This window comes from Lissotriton helveticus, chromosome 11 (assembly GCF_964261635.1).
Source record: "Lissotriton helveticus chromosome 11, aLisHel1.1, whole genome shotgun sequence".
Lineage (NCBI taxonomy): Eukaryota > Metazoa > Chordata > Amphibia > Caudata > Salamandridae > Lissotriton > Lissotriton helveticus.
Genome location: NC_136072.1, coordinates 1,003,209,528 through 1,003,225,983, shown reverse-complemented (window position 1 = coordinate 1,003,225,983; position 16,456 = coordinate 1,003,209,528). Strand labels below are relative to the sequence as shown.

The following is a 16,456-nucleotide window of genomic DNA, read 5'->3' as shown; positions in this document are numbered from 1 at the left end:
GACCAAGTCCGTAATGTAAGGAAGAAGGCGGTTCACCAAGGCCTTTGCCAGTATTTTCGCCTCAAAATTCAGCAACGAGATCGGACGATAGGACTCCGGTCTATCCTGGGGCCTCCCCGGTTTGCAAAAAACCACGATCTCAGTGTGTCGCCAGTCTGCCGGCAGTCTTCCATGGTCCCTAGCCGCCTCCAGGGCCTTCCTATAGCGCATCCCCAATTGGAGATGAAACATCTTCATAAATTCACAGGGAAAACCATTGGGCCCAGGGGCCTTGCCTGCATTCAATTCGCCTAGAGCTTCTCCTAGTTCTTCAGCCGACAGCGGGAGGTCCAGTCGGTCCCGAGCGTCATCCGAGAGCGCCCTGGGTGGAAGGTCCGCGAGGAATTTATCAATGTCCTCCGCCGGGAGGGATTCCCGGGGGGCGTATTGTGTCGCATAGTATTGGGCAAACGTCTGAGCCAGGGCCTCGGGGGCCACGATAGGACAGCCCGTGACATCCCGGAGTCCCGGCAGGGACTGGGCTTGATAAGCACCCTGACATAACCTATAAAGCATCGTGCTGGATTTGTCCCCCCATTGACAGATTCTGCTCTGTGTAGTGAGCCAAACCTGTCGGGCCTTGTCCAGCAATAAGGAGGTGTACGACCGCTGAAGGTGCAGTAGCTTCTCCACGGCGTCCCCACTCCCCCCCGACGTGCATTCCGCCTCTTGGCTTTGTACCTGGTCAGCCGCTTCCGTTATAGCCAGCACATGGGCCTTACGATTCGCAGCACACCACGCAATGTCCACGCCCCGAAGCACTGGTTTCATGGCTTCCCACAGGGTCACGGCATCCACACCTGGGCCCTCATTCTCCGTCCAGTAATGCGCTATAGCCTCTCTCATGTGCGACTGATACTCATCGCGCTGCAAGTGCCATGCGGAAAGACGCCAGCGAAACGGTTGTCGCCTCGCACCTAGGCTTAATGTCAATGTGATCGGGGAGTGGTCCGACAGGCCCCTAGGAAGTATGGAGGTAGAGTCAATCCTCCCTATCCAGGGCTGCGGGACGAACAAGTAGTCCAGGCGAGAGAAGGATTTATGGACTGCAGAGACGAATGTAAATTCGCGACTACATGCATGCTGATATCGCCAGGTGTCAATCCATCCCATCCCCTGCACCATTCTGCTCAATTTTGTAGTAGCATCAGACAGCTGACCTCCCCCAGGCTTACAACGGTCTAGTCTCCCATCCATCACGTCATTCCAATCACCACCTATTATCGTCAGCACATGTGGGACTTCGGCCCAAACATCAAACAGTCGTTCAATCAGAGCGTCTTGCAGCGGGGGTGGAGCATATACACTACCAAAAACTATGGGCTCATTCCCCAGCCTCCCCTTGATAAAGGCGTATCTCCCATGCACATCTAGCCATTGTGTGTCGTGTGTATACGGGACCCTACGATGTATCAAGATTGCAACTCCTCTGGACCCCCTCGTGAACCCAGCATGGAACACCTGTTCATACCCGTATCTACGTAAACTAAGGACTTTGGTGCCCATAAGGTGCGTCTCTTGTAGTAGCAAAACATCCGCTTTTTCATTCTTCCCCAATCGTAGAACTGCACCTCGTTTAATTTTGTCAAGCATCCCTCTCACATTCCAGCTCAAGATGCGCATTGATGCTCGCGGGAGGTCCGCCCCCTGTCCATCAGCCGCCATCTATTACCCAGAATCTGAGATTGTCGGGCCACTGAGGCCCCACACGCACACACATCAGCCTCCAGGTTCCTGCAAACACCGTGCATAAGCTAGTCCCAACTCCCCCCCCCCACTTTCCCCCGATCCTCCCAGCCCCCGCCCCCCCCTGCATATCCCCCCTGCCCCAAACTGTACCAACGACCCCCCCTCCTACCCCCCACCCCATACCTCAGCAACATTGAAGTACCTGTCGCGGTGCAGGCAATCTCAACCCTCCAACGGGAGGCCCAAGACCCACTACACCAATGGATCACACCCAACTACCCACTAGGTATCTAACAACCCCCCACCCAACACGTGGAAACGAACTCCGGGAGTAGGCCCGCGCTCATGCCACTACCAGAACCAACATGAGCGTGAGGGTTTCAAGATTTCGAGGGGGAAGAGTCTGTCGCCTCCGCTACTTCAGCCGCCTCGTCGCGGGGAGGCGGGCGCTTCTGGGAGCGCGACGTCCAGTTGCTTCTGCTGCGTGATCTTCTGGGCGTCTTTTGGAGCCGCCCCGCGGATGACGAATCCGAGCTCCTCCGAGGGGGGGTATTCACCTTGACTCGCACCGTCTCGTCCGTCCACTGAAATACTTCTTCCGGGGAATTGAAGAATTGGGTGCGAGATTGAAAGACCACACGCAGGCGGGCCGGGAAGAGCAGAGCATAAGGAATTTTAAGCTCTCGCAGGCGTGCTTTCGCCGCAGTGAACGACTGTCTCTGCTGCTGGACCAGTTTGGTGTAATCCGGGAATACGAGGATTTTGTGGTTCTCAAACATTAGGGGGTCCTTGGCGCGGGCTTGTCGTAGGATAACGTCCCTGTCGTGATAGTTGAGCAGCTTGGCAATCACCGAGCGGGGACGAGCCCCCGTGGGTGGTTTGGGAAGAAGTGCCCGATGCGCCCGCTCCACGACAAAGCAGCGCGACAGGGAGTCCGGGGGAAGCCACCCCTCCAGCCGCTGTGTCAGGAAGGCCTCCATATTTCCTTTCTCGCAGTCCTCCGGGAATCCCACAAAGCGCAGATTGTTTCTTCTGGCCCTCCCTTCCGCGTCTTCCACCCGCAGCGCAAGTCCCTTCTGGATCCCTTCCATGGCGGCAACTTTCTTTTTAAGAATCACCACGTCGTCCTCGACTTCCGTGATCCTGGATTCTGTTTCGGTGATGCGGGCGACCGCATTGCGGAGGTCCTGTCGGAGCAGGGTCACGTCCGCTCCGACCGCTCCGATTTTCGCGTCCAGCATGTCCCTTGATTGCGTTATCGCCGCCATCAGCGCTGCATTGTCTGGCCTAGAGCCTTGATGACCTCCAGAGGCCCCGGCACCCCCACTGGGCCCCGCAAATTTATCCATCGGGCCCTGCTTTGAAGTGCCTCCACTGTTGCCCCCTCTCGTCATATCATGCGCAGGGTAATGATCGCGATCGTAGGGGAACCCACGGCCCAGGGGTATTCCTCACTGTAAGTGCGGTCTCAAGCGATGAGTATCCCCAAGTCCGCCTGTATAGTCTGTAGCCCTGTTCACTCTCAGACGTGAATCACTCTCCGGTGGAGCAACCGCATATCACCACATGCCCAGTGGTCGGGGAAGGTGCAGGGTCCACGCGGCTGAGCCCGCGCATTAATACGGGTCACTCACTCCGCCCCAGGGTCCACTGGGGGCGACCTAAATCCTATGCTGCGTCTCCCGGTGCCAAAGCCAATGTGTTCCGGGGGTCCGTCGGCCGGCCAGATAGCATGCAAGTGGCAGCGGGGAGCTCCTGCCAGTCCTCACCCCCCACCGCGGCCCGGTGCGACCGCCGAGCAGAAGTGCACCAACTGTCTGGCGCCCCGGCCATGGAGAGATTTCAGCAAGTTCGCCAATTGAATGAGGGGGGAGGTGGGGGGGGGAAATTAGGAGAGCCGGGATGTCTGCCATCTCCCCAATGCTCCAATACCACCGTGCCACGCGGCCCGATCTCACCGCCAAATGGGCCCAGGCACAATCTCGGGAGCGTCCCCTCCCCCACTAGGCCTCACGCCTTACCGCCACTCCTTACCCCACCTCAATCGCCGTCTGGGCGCCGACGTCGTCCCCCTCCAGCCGTCGTTCTCGCCGCCACTCCGGATGTCCAGGCGCATGCAGGGTCAGCCTGTCTCCCACCACTGCTCCGCAGCGTCTCTCAGCAGGGGCGGCAACTTCCGCTAGCGCGCCCCGGCTCTCCTTCACTTCCGGTCGGGCTACCCGGCAATCGAGGTCCTGGCTTCAGTGTGTGGCGAAGGCCTCGCCGCTGTCCGGGCGCCTCGCGGCTGAAACACACTGACCTCAGGCCGCCGGGACACCAAAATTGCTGTCGGGGTGTCTCCTCTGGATCCGCTTGTAGCCACTCGATTTAGGGTGTAATTCGGTCGGGGCAACGCAGGATGTGGATCAGGATAATGAAGCGGCGGGACGGAGCTCGCTCAGGCTACGTCCGCCATGCTCGCCGTCTTGGCCACGCCCCCAGGGTTTCGGATTTTGTAGGTTTTTATAAAACCCAAATCCTTTAGGGCACTAATAATCAAGGCCACAGACTATGTACTTGTTCTGTGGCTTGTTTAAGGGAAAATAACTCCTTACTACACTACATTTTATTCATTTTAAATAAGGGACTTTTGGGTGCATACATTTTAACCGTATATCTTTCATATTTTGTAATTAATTTTCAGCAGCATTTGGCTACATCTCAAACATACGTCACATCATTACCAAGATACACCATATCGGACCTGTATCCCACTCCTGTAACTAGTATTGAAGATACATTATGAAAATATCAACAGATGTTTCAGCCCATGCATTGAACTCGAAAACTAAAAACAGAGTAACTGTATAGGGCAGGCCATGCAGGACCCATAATGCAGTCTGTACTATTATTGTCGCTCGTAAAGGGTCCTTCCCATCACATATCGACACTACACTCAGTTCATATTTATTTTTCATTTTAATTCACTGGTATGCATTGAATCATGTTTTATGTTTTTAACTGATGAGCAGGTTTTATTGTCTGGTGTTAAAGATACACACTGTTCAAAAGCTAAGAAAATCAAGTCTAATATTGATTAGGTATAAGCCTTTCTAGTCTTCTTTTGACAGTCTATGCACATACAAGAACACTTTAATGCAATAAAGATAACATCTTGGACAATTACAATTACAATTTGTAAAAAGAAGCGTATCTCTGAGCCTTTAAAAAGCCCTGCGGGCGAAACGCGCATTGGCTGCTGTTGTGTCTTCACTCAATTTGGAAATAAAAATCACAAGACCTGATTTTGGAGTGTGGCTGGAGTAATTATTAGAGCCTGACTTTCAGGACATTGGACTAAGGACTTTTACTAAGAGGGAGTTCTTCTCATATCCCCCCCAAAAAAAAAAATCTGTCATTTCAAAAATGTTTCTACTAGATTACAGATATAATGCTTGAGTGTGCTCTGGTGCAGTGTGGTCAATGTTTGATCTGGATCTTTTAGGTTTTCAAATATATTTACACCCTGGTGGGTGGGTGTTAAGGCGCCATTTGAGCACCTCCAACTAATGAGAGTTTAGACATTTGTATTTTTAGACTTAGAATGTCGGCAGATGTGCAGACGGAATAGCAAACCCACATTTGGTGTATTTGTAATAATGTATAAGGTATAACGTTAATGATCTCACCGCCCACTACAACACAGCGATAATGGAAGTTCTTGACCAAGTGGCACCGCTCAAATGAAAACAACTGAGATCAATCCAATCAAAATCTTGGTTTAACTCGGATCTTAAGAACGAAAGAAGACAACTCAGACAAGCAGAAAGGACATGCAGACAAAACCCCTCGACATTCCATCTAGCTATACTTAGAACTGCAAGGTTGTCTTATAAGAAGCACATTTTTAGAGAAAATGCCTCTTTCTTCCAAAACCAACTTGACCGTGCAAAGAATAGGCCCAGGGTGTCAGGGTTTAGCCCTTGCGCCTGCCCAGACTACAGTTCCCAGGTCGAACGGGCCTGAAACTACCATTCCCATGAGCCTTTGCCGCCGACAGGATTTAGCGCGGCCAGGCTGAATGGGCGGTGCTCGTGATTTGTTCTGTTTAGCGGGAGCGGCTGCTCTCGTTTTCCCAGAGGCATCTATGGGAGAGCTTGCTGTGAGGAAGTGTTCCAGCGTCTGGCAAACGGCTTGGGTATCGTTTTACAGTGAGACATTGACTAGCCCATTTGTATATGAAGAGGAGCGCGTGCGCTCGTGTTGTAGGGGCTTGCTACATTTTCGGAGTTCCCTTTGGAACTGTGTTTGTTTTGATTCGTCCCTGGCTAGGGAAGGATCGGATTTGGTTCTTTCTTGCTCCTGGAGTGAAGGGGCATCTGAGACAAGTGGCGGAATGCAGGGGGAGTTCCCCGCATTGCCGTTACGAAGAAGTGATAGTTGTTTAACTACCTTTCTGTGGATTACAAGTGCCAAGGCGGGCGGTCGTGGCTTGTAAGCTACACCTCACCGTATTTGGTTTCTTTTCGTTTGTACTGTGGAGGAGTGAGAATAAAGGCATTTTCTGAATGTGTAGATGACGCAATTTACACAAGTTGCTCTGACCTAGAATCTCAATTCTCAATGCACTATTTCTTGCTCACATCCCCCTACTGCGCTATATATGAAGCAAAGTACTGGACAATATTCAAGGAACATATTAGATAACATTACTGCGAGTGTTTTCACTCTGGGGGTACGTCGTGTATAGTATAGCACATACATAGGCAGGTGTGTGGAAATAGCACGGTATGCTAATTGTGCTTTTTGTGTTATCTAGGGAATAGATGGAAGGGGGAGTACCATCGTTTGGAGAATGATTCATAGACAGCACAGGTGATATTCCGCTCCAGAGAGTTCTTACTGAGAGTAGACTTAGAAAGTGTACTAATCTGTTCTATTTTGTCTTACAGCTTCCTTTCCCTGCTGTCCCTTCCTTTCCCTCCCTGGGTTTTCCCCTGTTGGGGTTTTTCCCTCACCGTATCGCTCGAATACCATGTGTTTTTACATTCAAGGTGTTTGGGAGGTCCGGAGGTGGAGCTTATTACTACAAGCAGATCCTGTGGAGCGCTTAACCTGACACAGGGATCTCTTTAACATTGTCAAACGACAAACCACGTCTTCCTCACCACACTAAATAATCGCCACTAATGAACAATGTGAAGAAATTGTCAGCTTCTTCACTGAAAAAATTGCTAAAATTGAGCAAACCTTCCGTCAAGTCACAACTCTACCTTCCCTACTAACTATCCTCATGATACCGCCCCACCTCCACGGTAGTTCCACCAACTGGACCTATCAATGATCAAATGGCCCCAAATGAAACTAACGGCAACCATCTAAACACACATTTGAAAAACAATGCCGATTGGTCGGACTTCAAATCCATGACAGAAATAGAAGTTTTCAATATAATTGGGAAATTAAAGCCCACTTCACACACTATGGATCCCCTCCCTTCAACAATTGTACATAATCTCAACCACATCATTGCCCCGATTTGAAAAAAAATCATTAATACTTCTCTAACTTCGGGTTGTGTACGAGGTTCCCTCCAACTAGGTTAACTCACACCCATACTCAAAAATCCCAGTGCAGCCCCAAATGATCTCAACCTCAGACCTATCTCCAACCTTCAACCTCCTAGCCAAAACGATGGAAAAATGCATCTTACAACAACTGAACCTTCATATAGGGGAATTTAACTTATTTGACACCTTCCAATCAGGGTTCAGGAAAGGCTGTAGCACAGAAACTGCCATGTCTAATATCTCAGATGACAGCCATAGATCCTTAGACGAAGGAGATGCATGCCTATGTATCCTTCTTGACTTATCAGCAGCTTCTGATACCGTTAATCACCCAGCCTTACTGGTGTCGTTGAAGATCTGCTCTGGTATCAATGGCTCAGTTTTAAAATGGTCCACATCTTACCTACAACACCGTTCACAACATATCAAAATCAATTCTTGCCTCTCTAACTCCACACATGTCACACTTGGTGTCCCCCAGGGCTCAATCCTCTCTCCTTCAATTTACAATCTCTTCATGGAACCCCTTACTATCATCCTGAAGCAAGCAGGGATCAAATATCACCCATCTGCCGGTGACACTCAACTCTACTACAAAATCAAATCACCCAGTGACATCCTACATCGCACTGAGCAAGATAGAATCTTGGTTTATCTCCAACCACCTAAAACTAAACTCCAACAAACATAAGTAATTCTGTTCTCTTCCAAAAGTAACCAACTACCAATCCAACTCTGGCTCAGTGACCTGAAGGCACTAAATTGATTTCTCACTCTATCCAACTCGCCAAAATCCTTAGGCTTCACCCTGGATAAAAACTTGTCAATGAAGGATCACATCAATATCTCAGTCAAAGGAACACTCTTCACACTAAAACACCTACAAAAATCAAACCATTCATTCCCTCTGGCAATTTTAAGTTAGTTGTACAATCACTGCTCCTCTCTAAACTTGACTATGGGAATGCCATCCTCACAGGGACCCCGAAAACTCACCTCTCCCCTCATCAGTTCTGAACATGGCAGCCCGACTCATAACAGATATTAAACGGTTTGAACACATCACACCTGCCCTCAAGACCCTCAACTAGCTTCCCATAGAAGGAAGATGTACTTTCAAGACTGCCTGTATCACCCACAAAGCCCTTCATTCACTTACCCCCGACTATTTAGACAACAAACTCACAAAAGCAGGAAGAACCAGAACTCTGAGAAGCTCCAACACATTTCTTCTCGTTCCTCCCAAACTAAAAAGGAAATCAACCCTGTCTTGCTCTTTTTCTGGAAATGCACCCAGCATATGGAACTCTCTCCCGAGAGACTAACGATGCGACCCCTCCTACTCTTGCTTCAAAAGAAACATGAAACTCCATCTCCTCAACAAATACTGGAACACATGAGCAATCTGAACTCTGTTCAAATATTCTCTCTTTCTAAGTATAGACCTTTGGAACAGTTGGCTTTTTTGTTTGCTTTTACTGTCTAGTATGTCTTTCTCTCCCTGGACTCATACTGTGCTAATTGACCACAATCGGTAACCACCCTCATTGCCTATTTTCCCTTGTATATATTTTGTGTGTACTTGAACCCAATGTTGTTTCGCTTCATATGCTCAGCGACTTGATTATTGCCTTTCTCTCGATTATGTAAAACGCTCAGATACCTTCGGATCTAGCTAGCACTATATAAAACCTATAAATAAATAAGGTACAGGTAGTTGTACAGTTTTGAAAAAATCTTAAAACAGCTCTATGTTTTGCTGGATCAGTCTTAGTTGCTAAGCTTTTAATTTTTGATGTTTTCCATGAATATGTTTGTCTTTGCTTTTTTTCTTTAATTTCTTTAAATATATGTGTTTTGCATCAGTATTTTTCATGTTGCACATTTACCACAGTTCCTTTTAGGATTAAGTCAATGAAAGCATTGATTCGATCCTGTCTTGCTGTATTGCCCTATAAACAGTACAGAAGAGCATAGCCAGTCTTCTCTGAATATGCTCTGAATGAAGACTTGGCTGGCTTGCTTCATGCATTTTTCATAAGTAGGGACCAACTTTCTTTCGTTTCGAATGGTCCAGTCAGGTTTGCACTCTTGGAATGAACAGAAAGCTAGAACATGGCTCATTTGAAATTGATGAGATTTTTAGAGGAAGAGAAAATGTAGGATAATTTGAGTTTTTTTAATAAATGGTACACCTGCAGTATCTATGATGATGTACATATACTCAAGTACAGAAATTCATTTTATTGCAGAGTAGATGTTTATTCATGTTGCTATGCTAGGCCTTAATGGGAGACACAATGTGTTTCTTGCACCATCCACTTTGTCATTTGTCTACAACTTCTGTTTTTTAAGTCAAAAGGCCTCATTCCTTTTTATCCCCATCCGGATGTCTTCTTTCTCATTATTCCTGTATCTTCAAGTTTCTTTGATTCAGTTACTCCTCAAAAAATGCCTCTCCCAGTCCACCCTATAACAAACAGGTACGAGCGCTTTATGCCTCGCTGTCTGCATGATTTACATTCATGAGTTAGGCAGGGAGTTATGTTGCCCTGAAGAAAACCGTTGGCCATATTTTGGCATTTAAATAGGTTGAAACATGTTGCCAATCAGCTATGGGTAAGTAAAACAATTTAAATCACTAACACATATCACATGTTTTTAACTTATATCAAGGGTACCCCTAAATATTCTTGGGGTATACCCTTAGGTATTTTTAGTTGAGTCCACTTGAGTAGTCCCATCTTACTCCAGTGTAGGGGGTCGCCAAGGATGAAGTATGCCACTATACTTGTGGGTGAGGTGAGTTCTCAAATATCTATTTTTGAGCTAATAGGTAAGGCAGTCTTTTTTACTTTGTGAAACAATTTTGCCCTCTAAGTACCAAAAATACCCAAACACCATGTGTGTTATTTTCTATCCTGAGAAGCCTGGGCATATCTGGCTCGTCTGACACTTAATTTTACATGCACTGCAATGGCCGGATGGGCCTACTTTCTTCTCTTGACATACAAATGGTAGGTTAAGTGTATATTTTCAAAGGCAGGCTTCTGACTTTTTTTTTAATTTTAAATCAGAAAGTATTTTACTAACTGAAAAAGTTGTGTCAACCAGTGTTAGAGTGACTTCTGCGATTGCATGCTGGGGTCAAGGTAGCCTTCCACTTATTTACACAGGCATGCCCTTTAATTAAAGGAAGATGAATCCCAGTGTACAGAAGAAGCACTCAAGAAGACACCAGAAATTGGCACCAAACAAAGGATGATCTTTTGACTATGCTAAAGTATTTACAATTATATACAAAAAACACGCAAATGGTCTGCTTTAAAACATGTTGGGTCATGTCACTGAAATATTGTCACGCAGTAAGGGGTTTCCCTTTCCAGCAAGTGTATTAACAATAAACTGGTACAGTCATAACCAAAGAGTAATAGGGATGTTGAATGTCTTATACCAATTATGAATTTTCAAACGTATTTGGCCATCTTGTTAAATGACTATGGTAAACAATCTAATTGATACACTGGACTTCATTGATTTAATACAATCATGACCGCATAACAAACAAAGACTTATATTGCACGTGTTAAGTCATACAGGGACATAAAATGACAATAAGCCAGGGACTTGTGACTGGAAATGCCTCGACAGAGCCTTATTCGGTATTAGTTAAAGCTTTGTAAAAGTGTTGCTGCACAAGTCAATAAACTGTGCATAAAGGTACACAATTACATCAACATAGCAACCCCTTGACAGTACCTGAGAACGTTCTGGACAAAATTACAACGAGAGTGAACACTACCAGCATGCAATCATTTCATCCGGACAAAAGTTACTTGTTTTAAAAAGAATCTACGTCATTGGAGGCGGGCAATACTGAAATAATAAGAAACCAACAAACATAAGTGTAGAGAATTGTTTAAGCAACAGCATTTCACTGTTCGTGAACATGATTCTCATAATCTGCATTTGCTGCTTCGGCGTTTTATTCGTGTCTCAGTCAGTGTAACACGAAAATCCCCTTTGTCTATACCCCCTTTATATTCACGAAGGAACCTAGTTTTTCCGGCAGAGTACAACTATACCATTGAAAGATCCTGAGCGACGGAAGAATTTCTCAGAAATAGGCAGCCTCCCTCCCACTAATTGGAGATCACTTCCCGTTATGTAGGGTCTAAGGCCCCCCTCCGCCCTTGCCTCCCATGGAGAGCTCCGGACAGCGAGTTCCAGCCTAGGACTGTGGTGACAGCAGGGCGAGTAAACAGAGCTGATAGAACTGGACAGGTCCATTCTTTCTTTAAAAGTATGCAGTCTTACAGATTTGTTTGACATAATCCAAAGTGCTCTTTCATGAAGGGCTACACATTTCTCATTGTTTTTTCGTGATTCTGGTATGCCAGTACGTATAAATACACACACACATATATATATATATATATATATATATATATATATATATATACACACACACACATACATAGACACACATAGACACAGATAGGATGTATTTATGCGCACACACTTTTTTGGCAAATAACTTAAAACTTGAACGGATACTACAAAGGAAGATGCAACTTTATAGAACCAGGATTTACTCAAGATGCATTCATTGCAGATGAACGGTTTATTTTATAAGTAAAGCTCAATACATTCAAACAAAGAAACTCAACAGAAAAATGTAGTAAACATTTTGGTAGTAATCCAAGTAAAATGTTGATGCTTGTCCAGCCATTTACTCTTCAATAAATGTAAGTGTACATATAGGACCATTTGCGCACATTATTTGTAACAAAATCCTTCATCTGTTAATACTCATTCGCTCTGTGTAAGAAAGGTGGCAGTGGCAGCCTGTATGCCATTATAGTACAGCACATTCAGGGCTGACAAACGTTAGCAGTCTGTGAAAGATCACATTATCCAAAGCCATTATTAGTGAGGCATCACGGTGACGCTTTCTGCAAAGCAGAATCCAAGCAACTGTCGGATTCCTCACGTGACTGCAACTAAATGTAACAATTCAAATTAAGTCTGACGTGTGTGCAGTGTCGCCATTTTTCTCTGGGCATAGTGGCCCGATTCTGCAATATTTTTGGCTGGCATGAATTTGTTAAGAGTGCTTACACTCAGTTGGGTCACCCTTTATTTTTTGTACTTTGCTCCCATATTTGCTAGTAACAATATCTTGTGAAACATCACATTTTAGCTCAATAGCAGAAGAATAATATTGCATATGTAAGCTTTTGCTACTCTATACCAGCACCTTACTTTAAAGTGGAACCCCAAAACACAATCATTAAAATGGACCATAGAGCCCACCAAATATACTGAAACAAGCCTATGTAGTGGTGGCCCATCTCATGACAGGCATGCGGATTACAATATCTGGCGTGCACAATTTAAAAGAGTAGTGCATTTTAATCATAAGAATAAACAAAAGCACTCTCGAAATCTCTAACAATGACTCTCAGCTAGCTACCACGGGCGATCAGTATAAAACAAACACTTGTTCTCACCTGTATTCCTGCGCGGAAGGGTGGTGATTTTGTCCTGAATGTCTAATAATTCCTGACATTATGGACGCGATGTCGTTTTCTATCATCTCCTTTAGGGGGAAAAACGGGGAGTGTGAGAAATAATTTTCCTCCCAAAAGGGTAGCTATCCAGCGTTTCAGCACAGCTTGTAGAATACATAATGCTCGAAGAGAAGCACACCATATCACTGGGGTACTAAAAATGATCCTTAACTTTGGAATCAAAATTCAGACAGAACATATCATTGAGCCCTTCTACGGGTAAAGTTTGCACCCCCGCCTGTGGAAAATGGGCCATAACATTTTTAATTAACTCGGTGGAAAAGTCAAAAACTATTATACTATTTTTTTTATATAAAAACACATCACTTTAGCAAAAATATGTAGGCTGTGGGCCTTCTTCTCAGAAGCAGCTATCTTTGATGCCGGACTTGGTTGGAATGCACAATTTACGTTTCATGACGACATTTAAAATCACAACAAATGACTACTCATGGCAGTTTCTTCATCATCATTTATCTAAGAACGATCTCCGCTTCTGCAGACTCTTCATTCTACAAATGTTCCAGGCACACACACAGCAAATTCCTGTTTGCTTTTCTTGCCCCACTTAAGACTTCCTTTTACAAAAAAATGAAAAACAAAAGGCTACATAAAAGAAATGACCTAGAGGTGCTTCGTGAAAGAGAACCGATTCTGACAGCACTTGAAAGGATCAGCTCAGCAGAAAAGAAAGCCCACATGTGCCAGTGCAAACCAGTGCTTTCCACAAAAATAATGACATTAAAATAGGAGCAAAAAGGATGTTGCGATTTTTTTCATAGCTGATGAAATAATGATTGAGCTCCAGCACAGTGCTAGTGCCGATGGGAGTTTTACCTGTGGTGGATGTGCTGCTGTCTGCTGTGTATGGGGGTCTCTCGCTCTCTCTTTGTAACTTGACTGCAGACTCTTGTCTCCGAACCGTTTTTAAATTTCCCTCTCAGGAGCTGTCCAGCCCGGCGCATGCGCAGTCAATGCACAGGCTTTCGCAGGGTCAGTTGTAGGGCACAGTCAATGGGATACGAGAATTTCCCATCACAGTCAATGTTTCTTTTTTTCTCAGCCTTCTCCTTTGTCCCCCTCAAACGATATTTTTACTACAAGCCTCTTGTTTCGTCACAGGGTGTGGTATTTTAATCTGGCCTCCATCCTTTTTCAACGTGGGAAAGAAAACAGGCGCAAATTCCCAGAAGGGGCTTATACTGTCGCCAGAAAACTCTTCACGGCTGGGACAAATACCGAGGTAGGGAGAAAAGGTGATCAGGTTCGTCTGCGTAAGCAAATACAATTTATAAACAAATGCTTTCTTCAAACATTGTTAGGGAAAAAAACATTTAGAACCAGGCTAAATAAAAAAAAAAAAGTAGGTTGGAGCTGAAACACCTGTTATGGGTTACTGTGTCTTTAAGAAAGTTGTGAGCGCTCGAACTCCTCTCTACATTCTCAGCGATTTCTAAGGCCTGACGGACGTCCCCACTCAAGGCCAAGAGCTCCCGAAAACTCTCGTTCAGAAAGATGATGGTTGTTCTGGAATAAAAAAAAATAACTGCCTGAACGATCACCCCTTTTCTTGCAAGTGGGCCCGCCTGGACCTGTCCCTTGGGGGAATAAATAAAAGCGTTGGGCTATTCCAAATCCGAAACGTGGGGAGAGCAGGCTGAATGTCGTGCGAGCTTCTGCCAGTGAATGATTCCGGAACTCGTGCTGGAAGTTTGCGGTGGCTTGGTGTGCGCTGGTGCTGCAGCCGGGACGTCCTCTGCAGCTGTCTTCTGAATTAAAAGCCTCTCCCGCCTGCTGCTACCGCCTCTGTGGCTCTCTGCGCCGGGCAGCTACGTGTACGTGGGCTCGACCTCTCTCTGAAGTGAAACCGTTTGGCACAAGTGGCTGATCCGCCTCAGCTCGCTCCCCTCGTCCCGCCGCGGAGCCCGCGGTTCAGCCCGGGCTGCAGCATAGCATTCGCGGGAAAGGCGGCCGGGGTGGCGCGGGGCTTTGGGGGAGGGGACATTTCTGCCTTCCCTGAAGTGAAGACGAAGGAGATTGAGAGGGCGGAGGGCAGGCTTCATTGTCTCTGAGGAGAAAAACAACTGCCCATAAAGACCCAATTACATGCTCCTGCTTCGTGGATTCGCTTTTACTGGCAATTAACCGCAAATGAATAGAAACAGCCCTGCGAAGACCTGGTCTTTCCCTCTCCCTTCTTTCTGATGGTTCCGGGTTTTGTAACAGCTCGGGGTGACACCAGGTTTTATAGCTGAGACATTTCTTCAACAGCATACCTGGTTTTATTGCCCCGGCCGTTCTTGCCATTTTTAATTACCTGTTACTTTTAAGGCCAGTACGTACAACCAACAGCTATTCATACTTCGCTTTGTATACATATTATCATTTATTTAATAGAGTGTCCAAATCGCTACTTTGCAGCTACTGTTAAGCTATTGGAAACAAAACTGGTATCTTCATTATCTTTTATATATTTTAACGTAATAATGCATATATATTGCCTAGCACTGGTGATTCTCATAATCATGTTGATTACGAAAAATACAGCTGTTGGACTGCCCTTTATTTTATACTGCAAACTTTTGCAACGCCCCATTGAAGCCAATTGATTTAATGGGCTCAATTTTGAAGCGCACACCCTTATGGATAAGTTGTGTCTGAAGAGTTGTTATCAATTGTTGGGCGAGAACGGAGGAGGGCAAAAACATGTCTAAACCCCAAAAGGATTTTCTCCTTACTCACATTTCTGCCTGTCAGCATCCACCAGTCTTAACTCTTAAAGGCGCTTCTTTATCTCCAAAGATTCACATAATGTTCTCATACAATATTGTAATACCCATTGCTCCAACCTGTATTCTTTATGACCATACTTTTCTGGTCGACCCATACTCTCAACAGACGGTTTTTTATTTTCCCCCAAAAAATCTTGCCTTGCCTTCCCTTTTCTTGCTGTGCTTCTTCGGTGCAGACCTGTAATAAGGGGATTGTCTCTTTCATTGTCATCTCCAATTTTGCCAGACTTGCTCTCCCTTAAAGTTGTCCCACCCCTGTCAGTGCAGAAAAAAGGAGGGTTCCAAGGACTGATACAGAGGTCCTACTTTGGAGTAGTGGAGAATACCATGCTTAATCAGGACTTTTACCTCCATGTCACGTCTTACCAGTCGCAGTCCCTTCTGAGGACATACACAAGCATTCTAGTAGCTCAGCAGTTGTAACATTTTAGTAAAGATACAAATGAAAAGCTAGTAACTATTCCATGTCCAATCTCAGTTCTTTCATTAGCCACCTTTGTACAATGACCCGATAAAAGTTAATTTCTTTTTTTATCAGAAACTGATTCATAAATCCTTCAAGTGATTGCATATTCAATGCCTACTCAAGTCTATTCTGACTCTTTTCACCTTACCTTTGCAATGTCTGGGGACCCTCAGGTGGGGCATCATGCTCAGAAAGTATAATAGGCAAGCTTGATTTATTAGTTTTTCCTTGCTACCCTTGGAGAACACAGACATTAAGAATACATCAAATCACTTGTAATCTTTTGAGTGACTCTGCCCATTTATATCAGCCCAACGCCTGCCTGTCTTATTTTGCTCTCTCAATTCA

The 16,456-nt window shown here is 45.7% G+C and overlaps 1 protein-coding gene across 1 annotated transcript in view; it reads right to left on the bottom strand.

Moving 5' to 3' along the window:
* FOXN4 (forkhead box N4) overlaps nt 1-15,069 on the bottom strand; it is a 79,720-nt gene extending 64,651 nt beyond the window's left edge. Inside the window, exons 1-2 of the mRNA XM_078667372.1 lie at nt 13,688-15,069; nt 12,791-12,879 (exon numbers count right to left, since the gene is read on the bottom strand). Of these exons, the coding sequence (XP_078523498.1) occupies nt 12,791-12,876 (86 nt within the window). The 5' untranslated portion in view covers nt 12,877-12,879; nt 13,688-15,069. The remainder of the gene's footprint in view (nt 1-12,790; nt 12,880-13,687) is intronic.
* Nucleotides 15,070-16,456: the final 1,387 nt, after the last annotated feature.